The sequence below is a fragment of the Prunus dulcis genome, chromosome 6, assembly GCF_902201215.1.
Source record: "Prunus dulcis chromosome 6, ALMONDv2, whole genome shotgun sequence".
Classification (NCBI taxonomy): Eukaryota; Viridiplantae; Streptophyta; class Magnoliopsida; order Rosales; family Rosaceae; genus Prunus; species Prunus dulcis.
The window spans coordinates 18,316,689-18,336,245 of NC_047655.1; the positions used below are offsets into that span (position 1 = coordinate 18,316,689).

Here is a 19,557-nt window from a genome sequence, read left to right on the forward strand (position 1 = left end):
AATAAAATTAATATTAAATAGAGTTATATCGGTTCGGTTTGGTTTAGGACAGTTTCAAAAAGGCTTAAACCATAGCTGAACCAAACCAACCCGGTTCGGATCGGTTTTTCAAACTGTTGACTTTTTCTTTGGTCAAAACCAAACCAAACCAATATAATCGGTTCGACCAGATTGATGTCCACCCCTACTTGTCATCCATGAGTATGATGACAGAGGTGTTTGAAGAAAAGGGTTTGTGTCTTATTTCTGTTGTAGAAAGGGTACAGAGATTGGGATTCTTAGTTTTTTTTGGGTCTGAAAGTTGGGATTCTTAGTTGGTGTTGTTCATTTTTGGCTAGAACGGTAATGGAAAACGTACAATATTGGTCTTCTTTCTTTCTGGTGTGAATTTATTGGATACAAGATTGCAATGGTTTTTGGTCTTTAGGAGACGTTATTTCTAACAAAGCAAATGGCAGACAACAGAGCTTTTTCAATTTCTAGAAACACATGAACATTTTTATAAATACCCATTTATTGATGTTCTTGCTGGAAGCAAAAATTCTAAGTATTGCCTTGAATTGCAAGTGGATCCCAAAAATTTTGGGCGATGTTATTTTTCTATCGAAGTGACTAATAGCGTCACTTTTTTTTTTTTTAAAGGAAACAAATTTATTGCAGCCGTACAGGTTTTATGAAATGCGGCTAAATGCATAAAATAAAGTTATATTTTCTGATTTTTTTTTCCTTCCCATTTTTGTTTAGTTTTATTCAATTGAAATTTTTTTTTTCGGGGTGTAAATGAGACAAGCTAGTCGAATAGCAAGGTTCTCAAGCTCAGGTTGGATAATAGTATTAGGATTCATTTAGGAGTGCTTCTGGAAAGGCTAGTCTAGAAGTGCTTTTGGGTTATAGAAGTGCTTCTGGGTCATAGAACCGCTTTCTAGAGAAGCATATGCTACGTGCAGAAAGCACTCTCAAGTGCTTTTTCAAGAAGCACTTTGATTTGTTTTGAAAATTTCAACTTCTGTATAATAAAAGCGCTTTTGTTAGAAGTGACTATGAGTAGAAGTACTTCCTAGAGAAGCAGTCCCAAACAAGCTTTTATTTAAACTCAAACAAAGCTAGAAACATGCTCAAGTTCGTCTTGAATGACTTTTCTCAAGCTTAAACTTAACTCAAATGATTTTTTCAATCTCAAGCTCAGATTGGATCGACTTGGTTTGTTTGTGGACACAACTCAAGCTTTTACTTCGTTTTAAAATGGTAGCAACAAAGAAATTTAGAAATTACACGTGGAAAAATATATGGAACTTGGAGCTCATAATTTTAGTTTTAAATTCAATCTAAATGGTTGTCATTTCTAAACTTCAAAGATAGTAAGAGTCTTAACACAATAAAATAACAATGTATGCCATCACAACTCCACCATCTCTACCACCATCACATTGACGTGGCAATGACCACAACCTTCACTGTCACGAACACTACGACCTTACCATGACCATCGCTGCCACCACCACCTTCACCACTTCTTCCATCACCTTCCCATGGCCACCACCACCGCCACCATAATTGTTACCACAACCACACCTGCTACGAATGTCATCACTATTACCCCACTGTAGGGGCTTTTTCGTTCCGGCAGCTATTGATGGGTCTAGGCTGCTGTAAAGAGCCAAATGTGTGAAATTGCTCATGGGTCTGAGTTTGAGGATCAGACCCCAAGAGTGCTTCGAAAGGGTAGCTTAGCCTTAGGAAACACCTTTGGTCTCCTTCACCAATGAAACAAACAATTGCTTACAGATAGATTCTTAGCTTGGCATGAGAAGCTTGTGGCATGGAAGCAAAGTAATCATGAGTTTAGCATTAAAGAGAGAGAGAGAGAGAGAGAGAGAGAGAGAGAGGGCTGTGAGTTCCTATGAGAAATAGGGGTTTCGAAGTAGAGGATAAGGAATTTTAAGAGGGTTCGTTGAATAGAAAGGGGTGGGGGAAGAACAATGGGTGTGTTGAGTAATTTCCAGTAGCTTCATGAAAGCTCTGTCAAGCTCTGAAATGACTTACCAGAAGAGAAAATGGGAGGAGATGGAGGAATATGGCTCGAAATTGAAGAGTTTCAAGGATTATAGATGATGCTTGCTCTTTGGATGTGTATTGTTTTTTATGGGTATGAGATGACCCTTTTATAACCACTGGAAGCTCTTCCTTTCCAAGAAACTCTAATGGTTTCTCTCCAATTTTGCCAAGTCTCCCCTTTCATTTCTCTTATATCCCTTTGACTCATCTCATTTTGTGAAATCTTCCTCTGTCCAAACACACAAAGACAAGATTTTTGGGAGCTCTAAGGCTTTCCTGCAGCTGCTTCAGTGATGAACTCCCATTTTTGGCTACCACCTCACCTTCTTTCCTCCCCTCCTCCATGGCAAGAGCTGGTGGGAGAAAGAAATAGGTAAGGACGCTGGTTTGAAGGGTGCCTTTTCTTCTAGCAACCTGCGCGCGCTAATACCCTCTGGTTCTTTGAACGTTCTACCTTGAGGTTTGTTTCGCCCATGTGCTGGAGCCTCCCAGCAACTTACATACATGGACACTTTTAGCTTTTATCGTGGCCCTTATTTCCAGCTAAGTGCTGGAGACTGCATATATTTTCCCTGCATATATTTTCTTTGGTTGCTTGGGCCTTTCTAAGGTGATGGGTTAACCCATTAAGGGAATGGGCTAATTTCCTAAAGTGATGGGCTATTTTATTAAGGTGATGGGCTAATTTTTCTAGAGTATTGGGCTCCTTTTTTTTTTTTTTTCCCCTTATGCTTACTCACATATTTGGGCTCAAGAAATGGGCTTGAGTTTTGGGGCTCCTAAGCAGCCCAAAACTTCCATTTCTCGGCTCATCAATGGGCCTTATGAAAACTCGTTACCATCCATACCACAACCCACTCAGCAAGCCCTAGACATTTGCGTGGCTTGGGCCTACTTAAGCTTGTAGCGTGGCTATGTGCAAAATAATGGTTTTTCTGCTTGACATTGCATGTCAATTGGCATGCTTGAATTTTATCGCTTTAAAGAGGAATATGACGCTTGACGAGATAATTAGCTTGGGCTCATAGAGCCGGTGCTTATTTCAACTCTTAGGGTGACAGATTGCATATTTATTTGGCATGGCACGTGAATCATGACTTGTGTGAGCGTGAATGATGAACTTTCACTTGCTCCAAATCGGGTTTTTTTTTAAGAAGGCATTGTGCTGGGCCGGGAATTCATTTGGGCCAAACCCTAAATTTTTTGGGCCTCAACACCCACCACCACCCAACCACCATTATTGCCACCACCCCATCAGCATTAATGCCACCCTCACCTCACCAACTTCTTACCATTATCAACCCCACTATATCACACATGATGACACCACTACTACTATAAGAAAAAGAAAAGGTTAAATTTTGTGCACAAAGAAGTGAGTAGCCACAAGTTTGATGTCCCTTTTGACTACTTATGTCTTGGGTGTGAGTTCATATGTTAAGACAATAACCCACATCCTCTCAATCACTTTAAGGTTGGAATAAGTAGCTAGGTAGGAGAATAAAGTGATCATAAAGTATACTTTTGACCCACATACATGCACATAACTATAGTATTATACATCGTATGAAATTCACCAAGAATAATTAGCAGCTGCAGAGTTGTGATTGTTTCTGAAGAATCATCATCGGAAACGATGTATACTATAATCTCATTAGGTGAGCATAGGTAATATTGATAAGTAAACATGAAAGACTCTTCGTCATGGTCCACAAATAAATATGTTCCGTGCATTAGAGAACGAAGGACTAAGAACGGCGAGTGTTTCCTATTGTGGGTCGTCTTTTTTGACGTCAAAGCTAAGCATCTTAGGAAAATGAGGAGTGGTGAAGACAAGAATTCTAGGGCCCATAGTTGCATAAGATAAGTGGACACCGTCTTATACTCATTAATTTTCTTCATACAGAGCTGGTCCAAATCACTCATACAAGGAGCTAGGATATCTTCTGAAAAACCAAAGTTTAGTGTGGCGAGTGGTATGGGGTTTCACATAGGGATGGCAATGGGCCGGGTAGGGGCCGGGTATGACAATACCATTCCCATCCCCGCTCTCCATCCCAGCCCCCGTCCCCGAACCCATCCTCGTTTATTAGGTTTTGCAGAATCCCCGTCCCCGTCCCCGTCGGGGGACTATCCCCGGTATCTGCCCCGAATCCCCTATTTTTTTGCATAAAAAAATATTTATCATACATTTTAACATTAAGTTTCATATTAAATTATCATTCAACACATCCAAATTAACTATAAAGTTCAACTCAACTATTCAAAATCACATCAATATGAAATTCCATAGAAAATTAGGAAGAATTAGGAGAGGGAAGTTAACTTAGGGTTAAACATAAATATTATAAATATTTATTTATTTATTTAAATATAAACATATATATTTTCGGGTCGGTTTCGGGGATGGGGACGCTAATTCCATCCCCTCCCCATACCCATCGGGAATTTTTCAAGTTCGGGGATCCTTGTACCCAATACCCATTTAGCCCCGAAATCTCCCCCCGTTAGGGTCGGGGACCTGCCCCTACGGGGATTTTTGCCATCCCTAGTTTCACATTGCCTGCAAAAAGAATTTTGGATTGGAAGACACCGTAACCCATAAAGTTGGGAATATCCTCTCTAGACATACAAACCATAAATCGTAATTCACTATTGCCTTTAAAACAACTCAGGAATTTGTCTCTGAATGAAAAATTCCTAAAATAGTTAGGATTGGGACTAAGGTAGGACTATGATGATGATAACAAATCGCTCAATGCAATGGTATGGTTAACGTAAGAAACGACCATTTGCTTCAACTTCATTGAACATATATACAAGTAGGGCTCGTCAATAGGCTGGGTCGGGCAAATTTAATAGGTATGGGCCAGGCTGGGCAGAGCTTTAAAAAGGAGAGATAAAATATTGGGCAAGGCCGGGCCGGATTTTTTTAGAAAATTCAAAGCCCAAGCCCGACCAATGGGCCGGGCTTGAGAAAGCCTGTCGGGCTGGGCCGAGCTAAGTCCAACGGTCTGGGCTTAAACAGGCCTACTACATTAAAAAAAAAATCATAAACTTAATCATAAGGGCATTTTAGTCCAAATTTGAGATTAAACTCACTTAATTCCAATATTTTCACATCAAACCAAATTCATAAAACACCCAATAAAGTAACACAACTTAATAAGATTTTCCACAAAACCAAGCATTATTTTTGAGGTTATTATATTAGACCATAATACGTTTTAAAAAATAATAAATATCAAAAAAATAATTTTTTTTAAAGGATGGTATGAATAAATATGCAAATATTTGGTGATGTGTTTAAGAAAAACATGATTATATTTGGTGGTACGATTATGTTTCGTGATATGATTATATTTGGTGATGTGGTATGTTGTTCATCTTATTTATATATATATATATAATTATTGAATTAATAATTGACACAAATTAATGTGCTAATCATCCAATTATAAACTGGGAATGAGTAAAGAAAAGTAAATGAAATGAAACAAATTATATATGTGATTTAAGTGATATAATCATAAACCTAAACTCTTATTTATACATAATTATATATGTATGCGGGCCTAACTGGCCGGGTTTTCTTGGGTTTAATCGGGCAGGGCTGAGCTTCAGACACCCAACCCAAGCCTAGCCCAGCCCAAGGCGGGCCGGGCCATCTCAAAGCCAATAATGGGCCGGGCCGGGCTTTTTTTCGATGGGCCGGGCGGGCCTCCATCGGCCCATGAGCTTGTGGGTCAAATGATGAGGCCTATATACAAGGACCTCTCTCGTCCTGCCAGATCTTCCATGCTGCTGCCGCCTTCATTCCCCTTGAGCTTGTTGTTGCTTACGCATGCATTCCCCTTAAACTAATACATATTTTGCTTTGAAGTTTTAGTACATAGTTGACAGGACCCGATCCCAATTCCACTTTGAAATTCGAGCCAAGTCATGTAATTTAGTCCAAACCCAAAACTTTTCACCTGTTAAACAAGCAAATAAACTTCACACCAACTGCCAGAATAAATCCAATAAACACTTCCCAACTCTGGTTCTCAGTTCCAACTAGATATCAGAGCAAATACTAAATATTTACAAGACTTTAAGTAATTTACAACAACATCCTACGTTTGGTGGGTGGTGCGGGAGCTAGGAGTGGCTCGTGGTGGATTCCTTCGCACTTCTACGGCCTGGGGGCGAAAAACAAGTTTGAAAGTGTGAGTGGACAAAAATAATGTTCTTAAAAACAATTTATAACATAGTAACCCCCATTAACGAATAAATAGGTAAGTAAATCCATAATTCGACCGTAATAAAAAACAAGGCCTTTATATAAAACATAGATATGTCTACGTATCGATACAGATATAGCACATGCACGAATATCAAGAAAACTGGTATAAGATGACTGAAAGCAATAATTTTATAAAAGCACTGAAATTCCTTTAAAACTTCCACCTAGGTGTACCCCTGTAAATCCGTCAACTCCCCTGGCAGGTCTCGGCGACACACAGTCTATCCGAGCCGCAATCTGGCAGGATTCAGGGGACTATAGTCAGCCTGATCCGCCGGCAGGTCTCGATGACACCAAGTCGACTCGAGCCGCTCTGGCAGGATGCAGGGGACCGTAGTCAGCCTGATCCGCAATCCTGGCAGGTCTCGGGGACACGGAGTCAACCGAGCCGCAATCCTGGCAGGTCTCGGGACACCAAGTCTGCCGAGCCGCAAATCCTGGCACTCACGGTCCGAGCGTCCCCGAAACTCTTGAGGCAATGTCAAGTGCATTGACAGAACTGTAAATAGACCGGATGTCCGTAGACATCGGTCCAACTGAGGGTAATCACCAAAAACGGGTACATGGTGGTTTTAAAATAAATTACTTTAGGAAAGTCTGATAAATAACTGTAATCTAAAATTATGCTGCTATCTTATCTGATACAAGCCTAAAACTCTTTCTATAACTTTTTAGCATGTGCAAATAAGCAGCATAGAATTATAGAAATATTACTGCACTAAACATGCTCGGAAACATTTAATAAAACTTATTCAAGATCAAATAAGAAATTTAATTATAAAAACCTTTAGAAAAGAAAAGTCCACTCATTGCTGGTCCGAGCTAGCTGGACATTTTGAAGGTCCCTCCTGTGGGTCGGTCGGGCCTCTGGTGCCTGATTAACCAAGAGTATTAAATTAATAAACTGCTCAATAAAAGAATTAAATTAAACACCCTGCCCCCGGCTTCTAGAAATGCGTGCACTCATTTTAAAGTCACTCCTATGCCCACTTTAGCTTCTCAGACAATTAGAACGGCCTTGAAAGACCTGAAGCTTTACTAAGCGATAAACTGCCAGACCGGCCGATCCGGTACCCCGTGGGGTCCACGATCTCCGATGGCCAATCTGGGATTCTCTAGAGGTTCCTCACAGAGAAAGACCCACATCCTGCGAGTTTGGCCCGAAATGGATGGTCGGATTAGCCAAAATCACGTTATCGCCTAAAATCCAAACCTTCGCCCCAGGGTTCGTGATTTCGGAGTATCCGGGACTCCGATTCACAATCCGTCGAATCCCCCACGATCCTGAAATCATGTAGAACGACATATCCAAAGTTGAATGTGATCCAACGGCTCGACGATACTGCACCCAGAAATCGCGCAATATGGAAAATCCGTTCGGGGTTCAAACGGACTCCAAATTGAGAGCCGCAAAATCCTACGCGCTCGTGACAACACGAGGATCGCGAAAATACACAGAGTCACTTCACTACCCTCACCCACGCCCCGCCACACGCGCCGGCAGCTTGGGTGTCCAAAGCGATAACGGCTCGCCGGAAAAACTCAAAACCAAGACTCCAAACTCCTATCCTAGGTAAAACACCCCATTTGGAGTCACTTTTGTTCTTGGACACACCCCAAAAAGTGGCCGGAAATGGCCGATCACGGCGGCCGAAGTTCAGCCGATTTTCAATTCGAAAATCGAGTGTTCTACAGCTAAAATCGATCAAAACCCATCCAACCATCAGTTAGAGCATGAAAAATAGGTGAGAATTCATACCTTACTCGAACGATTTGGTTGAGAAACGAAGGAGAACGAAGAGCTTGAAGATCGGGTGAAAACCGATCGGAAATCTCCAGTTTCCGGCCAGTTCCGGGCGGCCCAAGGGCGGCGACGGGTCAGGGAAGGACGGCGGGGCTGAGGCTGTTCCGATGGTACCCACGCTGGAGATCGAGCCGGCCTGTGGTGGCGGCTGAGGCAACGGAAAGGGGAGGGGGTCGCTGGCGCGACGGGAGGGAGGAGAGAGAGAGAGGAGAGAGAACTGAGGAGAGAGAGAGAGAGAGAGAGGAAAAGGGATAAAAATCTGACTTTTTGTCCAAATTATCGTTTTGCCCTTCGTGATATTTTGACCGTATTTTCTTCGTTACAACTCCGATTCGAGTCTACTCCGTGTCTACGGACTCGTTTCGTCGTGCTCTACGCAACGGTGTAAGCGGAATTGCCAAATTCTTTCTCGGTCAAAAAGTCAAATTTTTCCCTATTAAATAATACGAGGGCAAAATCATCTTTCTTCTAGAATAAATTAATACTAATTTTAGGATATTTTGTTTTGGGTTATTACAATAGTAATGAAAAAAAATATTGCCAACGGGGTCTAGCACAATAGAGAAGAGTATTAATTTACAGACCAATAACCTCAAGTTCAAACTCCTATAACCCTTGATAATATGTGTGTAAGAAAATCCCAAAATCTATCATTGGTATTCAAAAAAGATAAAATTGAAAAGAAAAAGAAATTCGACAATAGGAAAGAGAAGCGCAAAATCCCGGATTGACGAAAAAAATCCCAGCCAGGATTGACGTCAAAAAAAGTGGGCCAAGTATTATATTGACAACCCAACCCAACACAGAGAGTAAAATAAATAGTCAATTAGTCATTGTTCTCGTTCACACACAAAAGAGTGACTGAGTGGCTGAGTGGAGTGGTAACGAGTCAAATAATTACTGTCCTAAATTGCTCTGCTTTCCATTCGTGCCTGCATTTTTCATTCACCTTCCTCAGAACCTTCCTTTACGAACTCTCTTTCTAAACTTTCCTTTCATATTTCTTCCCAAAACTCACTCTAAAAATTTCTCCTTCTATTTTTGCAATCTTCATCACACGCTTTCATCATTCCCTAAAGGCTAAGCCTTTTTGTCTTTTTGTTGCCACACCCTTCAGATCAAAGAGCAGTCACTTTTTTTGGCTTGTTGGCTATGGCCTATGTATGAGATACAAGTTGGCTCTGGTTGTGGGATTTCAGTGACTACAACACGCATCGAGTTCATGGCGGATACCAAGCGCTATGGTCTTGGCAATCAGTTGGGTCAGTTATGTTTTTCTGTAGTCATTTTTTCTGGTTTTTTGTGTGTGTGTGTGTGTGTGTGATTTATTTCTCTTTTTCATGTGTTACTTGTTTATATGAATATTTTGATCCAAGTTGAATTCTGGTTTTCTGTTGTGTCCTTTGCTACTTTCGTTTTCCTTAGGAAAATGATATTTTTACTAGTAAACATATTTGTTTATTTTCTTTTCAAGATATTGTTGATTTATAGTTTTTCTTTTGCTAAGCCATGAAAATGCTATTGAGAATTGAAACACGGTGTTCAATTCCAGCCAGCGTGTAGACTGTTTCATCTAATCAGGGTCACAATTGAGTCTAATCCGGTCTTGAGTACCACATACTTGGTATTATTTTCCTTTGGAAGGAAGCTTCAGTTTGAGAAAAAAAATCTCAATTTTCATTGGAAATCATTGGCTAGAGCTGCAGTGAATTTATAAAATCTGCTAGCACAGAAACCAATCAAGTAGCAAGATAACTTTTCCTAACTCATCTTATCTAAAACTCTATTCTAATCTTATTCAAGGGTTTTGAGTTGGACTAATAAAATTTTGAATCAAGAGTTCAAAGTTAAGTCAGCAAAACTCAGCCTGGCATCAATTAGAAATTCAAGAAGAAAGCTTCGTAGCTCCTAATCAAAACATAGGCTCTTAGATCCTTTAGCAGCATCCCTAATGCAAAGCAGTAGAAGTAGCCACTCACCACTGACACAGCTTAATAGTGCAGCTAGCTCTGACATGACATCCGCATCAACAATAGCAGCTAGCTATTTCTAATTGCTCTTAATTCTTTAGGAAATGACAAGGTACCTCACCTGTCCATACTATCCGAGTCCGCAAGAATAAAATCAGGAAATTCGGTCACTATGAGTGACCAAGGTTCTCAAGCAGAATTGTCTATTACTGATGCTGACCATTGGATTAGCACTTGAGTTCCCTCTAATGCTATTTCTTACATTTTGGCCAAATAGATTGCTTGAGAGAGTGTGACATGGTAAAACGTCTCTTCCATGCTTCTTATTTTTTCCTTAAGCCTAAGGAAGCTAGAAATTAGCAATCCTCCTTCACATTTTCTAAAGACTATCATCAATCCATTCATCTTTTTAGATAATCTTTTGGTAGTCAGTCATATTGTAGGTTTTATTTCACCTTCTTGAATTATCCAACCAAATTCTTAAAGTCCATTTCTACAAACCTACCGAACATGTCCTTTACCCTTCTTAGTAATCTTGAAATATATAACAAAGTTGGTGAGTCGAAGTATTTAAAATTGACATGAGGGGTGGGTCAAATTGCAAAGGCAGGAAGGTGGTAAAAGCTAGGTTTGGCCATGACCCCCCAACCCACCCCTGCAGCTTCCATAAATAGGGTGCTTAGATCACATTTTCTGCTTGGGGGTGGAGTGAATGGTCTTTTTCATGATGACTGAACCCTTTTGATGATTATATTTGAAGTTGGTGTCCACAAGTGTACCTCTAGGTCTAGAGGACTCCATCCTGTAAATTATCTATCCTTTTTTTAGCTTTAAGTGTCTAAAATCATGTCTCTCTCTCTCTCTCTCTCTCTCTCTCTCTCTCTCTCTCTCTCTCTCTCTCTCTCTCTCATTCATTTGGTTGTCATGTGGTTTTCTTATGTCAATGAATGAAGCATTAAAATATGATTATCTATTTTATATGGATTTTTATTAATTGTGATATGATGGATGCAGATATTGCACAGATACTCATAGAAGCAAAACATCGCTGGCTACGCCCGGCTGAAATATGTGAAATTCTTCGAAATTATAAAAAATTTCACATTTCTTCAGAGCCTGCAAGTATGCCACCGGGTATGATTTTTCAGCTGCATTAGATTTGGCAATAAATATTGTTATTGAAGTCCCTTCTTTCGGCCACATGATAATGTAGCACTTTAGAAAAGTTTTGTAATGAAGCTTGTCTTTCAATTCAACTGCTAGTAATCTGTAAAAAATTTCATCAAACATGGCTTATTGTTATGTAGAAATTGTGTGGTAGTTCCTCTGCATTCACAATGATCTATCTGAGATTGTGCAGCTGTGCTCTTACTATATGTTTGTCTACATGATAAAGTATTGGATAGGCCTGGTTTTCTATTTTGAAAAATCAAATTCTGAAACATGGCATGGGAGTTGTCTATTTTGCATTGTCGTCTGGCATGGGAGTTGTGTTTTGTATTGTTTTTGGTTTGATTTTTTTAGGTGTTACTGGCATTTATTTTTTAGCATAAAGGCTAACTGTTGCTTTTTTTTTTTAAAGGTAATATATATTAGCATTGCATGAAGTTGTAATTGTATTTACTTTGCATATACTGTACAAATTTTAAATTTTATGAGATGTATGCTGAGATATGGTGTGCGTCTTGCTTTGATTGTATTGTTTTTAGTTTTATTTGGGTATGTGTGAAAACCTACTGTGGCTTGACACACATCATTTGTTTTAGGTGGATCACTTTTTCTTTTTGATCGGAAGGTGCTTAGATATTTCAGGAAGGATGGCCATAACTGGAGGAAAAAAAAAGATGGAAAGACAGTGAAGGAAGCCCATGAGAGGCTTAAGGTAATCATCAAAGAATGGTGTCATAGGTTTTAAATGGCACATATAAATATATTACGCCAAATTTCCGCTTGAAATTTGATTGGAGCATATTGAAGAGCTTTGTTCGGGTAACTTTATTGTATGACCCAAGGATTTTGACATAAGATGGAAAGTAATGATACCAAACTTACATAGGGAGGAAGAGCTCTGGGATAAGATTGATGTGGAAAAAAGAGTCATGTTGAATGTCAAAAACTACAATTTGATGTTGTAGGCTAGAGAATCAAATTGTGGTTTTAAATTTAAAGTATATAAGGGTTATGCGATTATATTATTCACGAATTCTCTGTAAAACAAAAAACTTTGATGTTAGGGATGCAAACAGCCAGTCCACTTGTGAGTGTGAGTATCATGAAGGTCTTTGGTGAATTTAAGATTGAGGTCACTCCATTATAGGATCATCAAAGTCAATGAATTAAGTTCAAACTCTTATTTCTCAGAAAGCCAAGCTTGGACTGAACCTCAAGGCTGGTGTTAGGCTTCAGTTCAACAAAAATCTAGCTAGCCAAGTCTGTGCAGTCCAAAGCTCAACTTACTGCAGCTCACTTGCGCCCTTATTTAATGCCAAAATTAAGTACATAGAAGCAATGATACCAAACTGAATAAAATTGCTGCTTTGGAAAACAGTGGGGAAAGAAATTTGGTTTAGAATTTCATTAGGTAGGTGATAACATCTAGATACTAAAGATTTCTCAAGTTTTTGTAACTTGCATCGAGAGTTACTTTGTTTAGGAATCCTTTGTTTTCTAATTATATTTGTTGAATAATATTGGACTTTCTTTCAGGCCGGAAGTGTTGATGTGTTGCACTGCTACTATGCCCATGGAGAAGAAAATGAAAATTTCCAAAGACGCAGTTATTGGATGCTTGAAGAGTGAGTTTGTATTTTGCTATCAAAGATTTCTGTTCTCAAGCCTTAGGAGTTTGCATATATATATATATATATATATATATATATATATATCTCTCTCTCTCTCTCTCTCTCTCTCTCTCTCTGGATGTGTTTGCACGTACAGGCATGCTCCCATGACTGCTTGCTCATTTGAACATGAACATTTAGTCTCATATGCTAATGATTCAATAATGGTGAAATTTTATTTGCATGTCTGACCTACTTGGTCATTGCTGCAGGGATCTGCAACACATAGTTCTCGTCCACTACCGGGAAGTTAAGGTCATGCTTTATTCTATCATTTCATTCTTGTGGTTTTCCCATTTAGTTATTGAGATCCTTCCACCCTTTATGTTATTATCATTTTAACATAGGAGTTATCGTTATACCATTTCAAGGTAAAACTGACGATGTTATACAAACCTAGTGTATTTTTAATAATTGGATCCAAGATGTGATCCATGTTTGAATCAATGCTGATAAAGTAGGCACTTAGTGTAAAAGGATCATCATCGGAAGAAAATGAGAAGTTTTCAAGGGCTTTAGTAAAAGTGGGTCCACTTGCTTAAATCCAAATCAATCTGAAATATCTGATTCATGGATTTAATTCTCACACTCATGCTATCTAGTGTTTGACTATAGCATACTCGTGCATTTCTTGTTGTCATTTGTGTGATCCAGGCCTTAATGTGCTTACAAATTAATATGAATATACAAGCTTAATTTCATTACCGTGTTAATTTTTTATTTTCCTAATGGATATCCATGTTCTGGGTATTCACTTTTATTTTTGTCATTTGTTCAGGGAAATAGGACAAACTTTAACCATACTAAGGGAACTGAAGAAGCTGTTCCTTATTCCCACGAAACTGAAGAAATTGCACTCAATTCTGAGATGGAAAATTCTGTTTCTTCTAGTTTCAATCCAAATACTTTCCAAATGCGTTCCCAAGCTACAGATACAACAAGCTTGAGTAGTGCTCAGGCATCAGAATTTGAAGATGCTGAATCAGGTGTGTTGTACATTTCTTTTTCTGCAGTTTGTTAAAATTCCTTTTATTTTTATAAATACTTTGCAGGAACTAAACCTTTTAATTCATTTTCCAGCTGCACATTTATATATTTCTTCTTGTTATCAATATTTTAACTTGGTATATGGTGCAGCATATGATCACCAAGCAAGTTCCCGGTTACAACCTTTTCTCGAATTACTACAGCCTAAGGCTGAGAAGATCAATGCTGGATTCTCTGATGCATTCTATCCAATGTCGTTTTCAAGTAAACTTTTTTCCTTATATTTCAAAATCTGTCCTTCTCAATGGATGAGTGCTTTTAAATAGCTACTATTTGTTGAATTAAATGGAATACCAACTTCATGGTATGATAACAGATAATTATCAAGAAAAATTGTCAGCCATTCCTGGGGTGAATTTTGGCTCACTTACTCAAGCATACAAGAGGGAAGATGGTAATGATGCTGATGTTACCTATGAGCCCACCAAAAATCTTAACTCTTCGCTATGGGAGGCTGCCCTGGAAAACAGTGCTACTGGATTTCAGTCTCTGTCTTTTCAGCCATCATTTTCAGCAACACATTCTGATACGATGGGGATTATCTCTAAGCAAGAAAATGGGATGCTTGGGCACCTTTTCACAGACAGTTTTGAGAAAAAGCAGATGTGTGAGAGTAAACCAAGGGTCCAACAAGGTTGGCAGGTAAGGATAAGTTACTTACACATTTAATGCTGGCAACAAATTTTTTAATTCTAGGGCTATGGAATTGCAAATTCATGTGTATTTAAGGATGGTAGATACGTCTGGGAATCTGATGTTTCATTCACAAGTGAAATCTGGTGGGACATGGATAGATATAGATGGTGATGGAATTTGTTATATGGCTTCACCATAAAAGATATTTTCTCAACAGTTTTGAGTTTTTATATTTTTAGAATTAATTTACAGTGACAATATTAAAGATCATGGAAGCAAGTTATACTGATTCTGGTTATGCATAAGAAAGCTATACACATGGTCAAACCTAATTAGGCAGGGGGTTCTACAAATATTTGATGTCTCGTTGTTTCAAACTGTTACTAACAAATTTTTGAGATGTCAGTTTTTAAATTATTTCTGATATTGCCAAGTTTCTAGAACTTATTTTGAATGAAATTATAAATTGATGAAAATTATCAATGTAATTAGGTATGGGAAGTGTTGCCAAAGTCCTCAAATCCTACTTAATGATTTCAAAATTGCGTAGCTTGGTACTGGTAATTTAAATAATTATATTATATGCAATAGTTGGTTATATAAGCATACTCAGAATACACAGTTTATGGAGGGGAGCGCTATTTGGGTTCCCCTTCCAACACTTAGCACCCCTGCAGCACGTTTAATGGGGAGCACTAGTAGTGCTCTCCTTTATGGATTACTTTTGTCTTTCCAAATTTTTCTGTTTGTTCATACTTTAGTTTGACTTTCCAACAGACTTTGGAAGAAAACTCATCATGTTCATCCAGCTGGCTTATGGATCGGAACTTGCATTCAAATACAGTAGATGATGTCTCCAGCTTCCATGAAGGACTCAATGCTGCTAATTTACTCAATTCTCTAGCGCCTTGCCATATGAATTCTGATAAGACAAATGATTATTCTATACCAAATGACCTTCAAATACAGCCTTCAACCACTGAGCAAGAATATTATCTAAAGTCCATTTCAAAGAGAAATGAGACCATAGAGGGAAAAGCCAATCACACTTCTGCTATAAAGCCTTTGTTAGATGGCCCATTCACTGAAGGCTTGAAGAAGCTCGACAGTTTCAACCGATGGATGAGTAGAGAACTTGGAGACGTGGATGACACACAAACACAGTCCAATTCTGAGACCTACTGGGATACTGTTGAAAGTGAGAATGGGGTTGATGAGTCCAGTGTTCCCCTGCAAGTACGCTTGGATAGCTATATGCTGGGGCCTTCTCTTTCCCAAGACCAGCTCTTTAGCATTATTGATTTTTCACCAAACTGGGCATATGAAAACTCTGAAATCAAGGTAATGTATAATTTAATCTTCCTTGCAACTGTATCAAATACATCTTTGAATGCATCATCTGATCTTGGTGGGAAACAACCAAGGGATTTAAAGAGAGCTGTACTTTTGTGTAAGAGTTATATTCTAGTTTAGTTTCTCAAGTATCCAGAATTGTCTCATTTAGTCCTCAATTTGAGCAGGTTCTGATCACGGGAAGATTCTTGAAGAGTCAACAAGCAGAAGCTTGTAAATGGTCATGTATGTTTGGGGAAGTTGAAGTTCGTGCTGAGGTTATAGCAGATGGTGTTCTTCGTTGTTATACACCCGTCCATAAGGCTGGGAGGGTTCCATTCTATGTGACATGTTCCAATAGGTTAGCATGTAGTGAAGTGAGGGAATTTGAATACCGAGTTGGCCAAATTACGGATTATGATGCTAAAGATGATAACAGTGGCTGCACAAACGATATACTTAGTATGCGGTTTGGAAAATTGTTGTCTCTAAGCTCTACCTCTCCAACTTTTGATCCCAACAGTCTGGCAGAGAATTTGGTGTTGATCAATAAAATTGATTCATTGCTGAAAAATGACAATGGTGAGTGGGACAGGATGCTACAGCTTACCTCAGATGAAGACTTTTCCTTGGAGAGAGTAGAGGAGCAGTTGCTTCCTCAGCTACTTAAAGAGAAGTTGCATGTGTGGCTCTTACAGAAGCTGGCTGTTGGTGGGAAAGGCCCTAGTGTACTAGATGAGGATGGCCAAGGTGTGTTACATTTTGGAGCAGCTCTTGGCTATGATTGGGTCTTGCTGCCCACAATAACTGCCGGAGTCAGTGTCAATTTTCGTGATGTGAATGGATGGACGGCTCTTCATTGGGCAGCTTCTTGTGGCAGGTGAGCACCTTAGAAACTCTTTCTTTCAGTTTATTAGATGTTATCTTCATTCTTGACTTATTTATTTAGTTTTGTCTGATTTTAACGTGTTTTGTTTCCTTATTTTCTTGTAATTAATATCAGAGAACGCACAGTTGCTTCCCTCATCTCTCTTGGTGCAGCTCCCGGAGCATTAACAGATCCAAGTACCAAATACCCTACTGGCAGAACACCTGCAGACCTAGCTTCTGCACAGGGCCACAAAGGAATTGCTGGTTATCTTGCAGAATCTGCTTTGAGCGCCCACCTTTCATCTCTTAATTTGGACATCAAGGAAGGCAATAATGCTGGGATTTCAGGAGCCAATGCAGTACAAACAGTTTCAGAACGAATTGCAACTCCTATCGGGAATGGGGATTTAACGGATGGGCTTTCCCTGAGGGATACTTTAACTGCTGTCTGTAATGCCACCCAAGCTGCTGCTCGTATTCATCAAGTGTTCAGGGTAAAATCTTTTCAGAGGAAGCAGTTGAAAGAATATGGTGGCAATGAATTTGGAATTTCAGATGAACATGCACTGTCACTCATTGCAGTGAAGTCACATAAGCCAGGGAAACGTGATGAGCATGTTGATGCTGCTGCAATACGAATTCAAAATAAGTTCCGTAGTTGGAAGGGTAGAAAAGACTTTTTGATAATCCGACAACGTATTGTCAAAATTCAGGTATTTGTCATGATTCTCTTGTTAATAAGGNTTGTGGTCTACTTCAATTTTTCAGGCGTTTTATCTTCCCCATATTTCTCCCATAGGCATTGTTCCTTACTCAAATCCAGTCTTGAAATCTAACTTCTAATTTATTGATAAAAGGCTCATGTAAGAGGCCACCAGGTGAGNAAAAACTACAGAAAGATAGTGTGGTCCGTAGGAATTGTAGAGAAGATTATTTTGCGTTGGAGACGAAAAGGAAGTGGATTGCGTGGGTTCAAGTCAGAGCCACTTATTGAGGGCCCCAGCATACAAGTTTCATCCTCGAAGGATGATGATTATGATTTACTGAAAGAAGGAAGGAAGCAAAATGAGGAAAGGTTGCAAAAGGCCCTTGCTAGGGTGAAGTCCATGGTTCAATATCCTGAAGCAAGAGATCAATACCGTCGGCTACTTAATGTTGTTACTGAGATAAAGGAAACCAAGGTAAAGAAGAGCCTCTCTTCTTGCCCACTTGGGCTATAAAGCATTTGTTTTTTGTTGAATGAATTCTCTAATTTCAACTGACATTGCAGGTGGTATGTGATAGTGCTGCGAATAGTTCAGAAGGGAGAGCTGATATGGATGATGATCTCATAGATTTTGCAGAATTGTTGGATGAAGACATTTTCATGCCTACAGCAGGTCCATAGTGATCTCTGGTTAACCCTATGATATCCTCTTGTAAAATCTGCAGTGCATTAGTATCAGTACATGCTTTGGCATTTAATTTATTCACCGGTGGTCTAGAAGCATGTTTTAATGCTCTTGTATATGTTTAGAAAATTTATTTATCTAAGAAAGTTAAACATAATGAGTTTATGTTGTTAATTTTTGTCCACCTCATTGCGTTGCATGTTGTTTTTTCACCTCCCGTTTAATGTTCTGAGAAAAATGTTGTAAGAGCACCTTGCCATGGCCATGGAAATATGGCCCTAGTGCTACAAATCTATCATGGCGCTCCTACTTGCACTCGAGGATTGATCCGTGGATCCAAATCCGGTTTCTTCAAATACTCATATTTCAGTCTTAGAGTTTATAAAACAAAATTATTCAAATCATGGATGCATTTGTGTGATTTCGGCGTTAGTGACAGTTTATTTTCTTTCTATCTTCGAAAAATTGGCACAAATACTTTAAAGTTATAAATCATCAAGTTAACGGCTATTTTTTCATATTTGATGATACCAAGTGGGCTATTTTTTAGCTCATTATATATTTAAAATGTCAGGGTTTTCTTCAAAGAAGTTGTGCATGACATTCGCGTCTCGTGACATCCTTTTGGCATCTATGTAGGTAAAGTATAGATCAGTGCCATGTCAAAAAATGCCTTTCGAGTCTGGCTGTTACAAAAACCATTCGAGATTCCAATTGAGAATTTTCTTTTTGGGTTTTGGGTTATTATACTTTTGAAGATACAAACTTGTTTGAAAAAAAACCCTCACCGTAGCCGTGCACTCTGAGATTTTATGGGAAACACACTACTTCTGTTTATAAAACTAAAGGAAATTGGAAAGAGAAAAGAAATGGAGAAAGCAGAGGAAATTCTCAGATCGGAATTGATTCATTTCTCATTGCAATACGATGAAAAGAGAGAGAGAGAGAGAAAACTCTCTGTCAAAAACAGATTAATTTACAATCAAGAGGGATGAACCCTTTTGTAGGCAAAACGTGTGGGCTCCACCAAAACGTGTGGGCTCCACTAAAACCATTTACAACACTCCCCCTTGGAGACCACAAATGATATGGAATATGTCTCGTTAAAAACCTTGCCAGCAAAAACCCAGTGGGACAAAAACTGGTCAAAGGAAAAAAGAGTACATAACCGTGCGTAACATAAAATTCTGTGTATATTGACATGCGTGCGACACTGCCTCGTTAAAACCTTGCCAGGAAAANCCCAGTGGGATAAAAACCTGGANGAAGGAAAAAGAGTACAGTGTGGAAAGGTCTNTATTGATGGCACGCTCCCCCCTGATGCTTG

General features: G+C 39.0%; 1 protein-coding gene across 1 annotated transcript; it reads left to right on the plus strand.

Annotated features, from left to right (window-relative positions):
- The first annotated feature begins 9,072 nt into the window (after positions 1–9,072).
- Positions 9,073–18,414, plus strand: LOC117630903 (calmodulin-binding transcription activator 3). The gene is made up of 13 exons (XM_034363752.1): positions 9,073–9,406; positions 11,129–11,248; positions 11,881–11,996; positions 12,821–12,909; positions 13,167–13,209; positions 13,733–13,940; positions 14,092–14,205; positions 14,318–14,643; positions 15,415–15,978; positions 16,158–16,849; positions 16,973–17,552; positions 17,697–18,020; positions 18,110–18,414. The coding sequence occupies exons 1-13, from the start codon at positions 9,304–9,306 to the stop codon at positions 18,224–18,226; spliced, it is 3,396 nt and encodes a 1,131-aa protein (XP_034219643.1). The 5' UTR covers positions 9,073–9,303; the 3' UTR covers positions 18,227–18,414.
- The last annotated feature ends 1,143 nt before the right edge of the window (positions 18,415–19,557 follow it).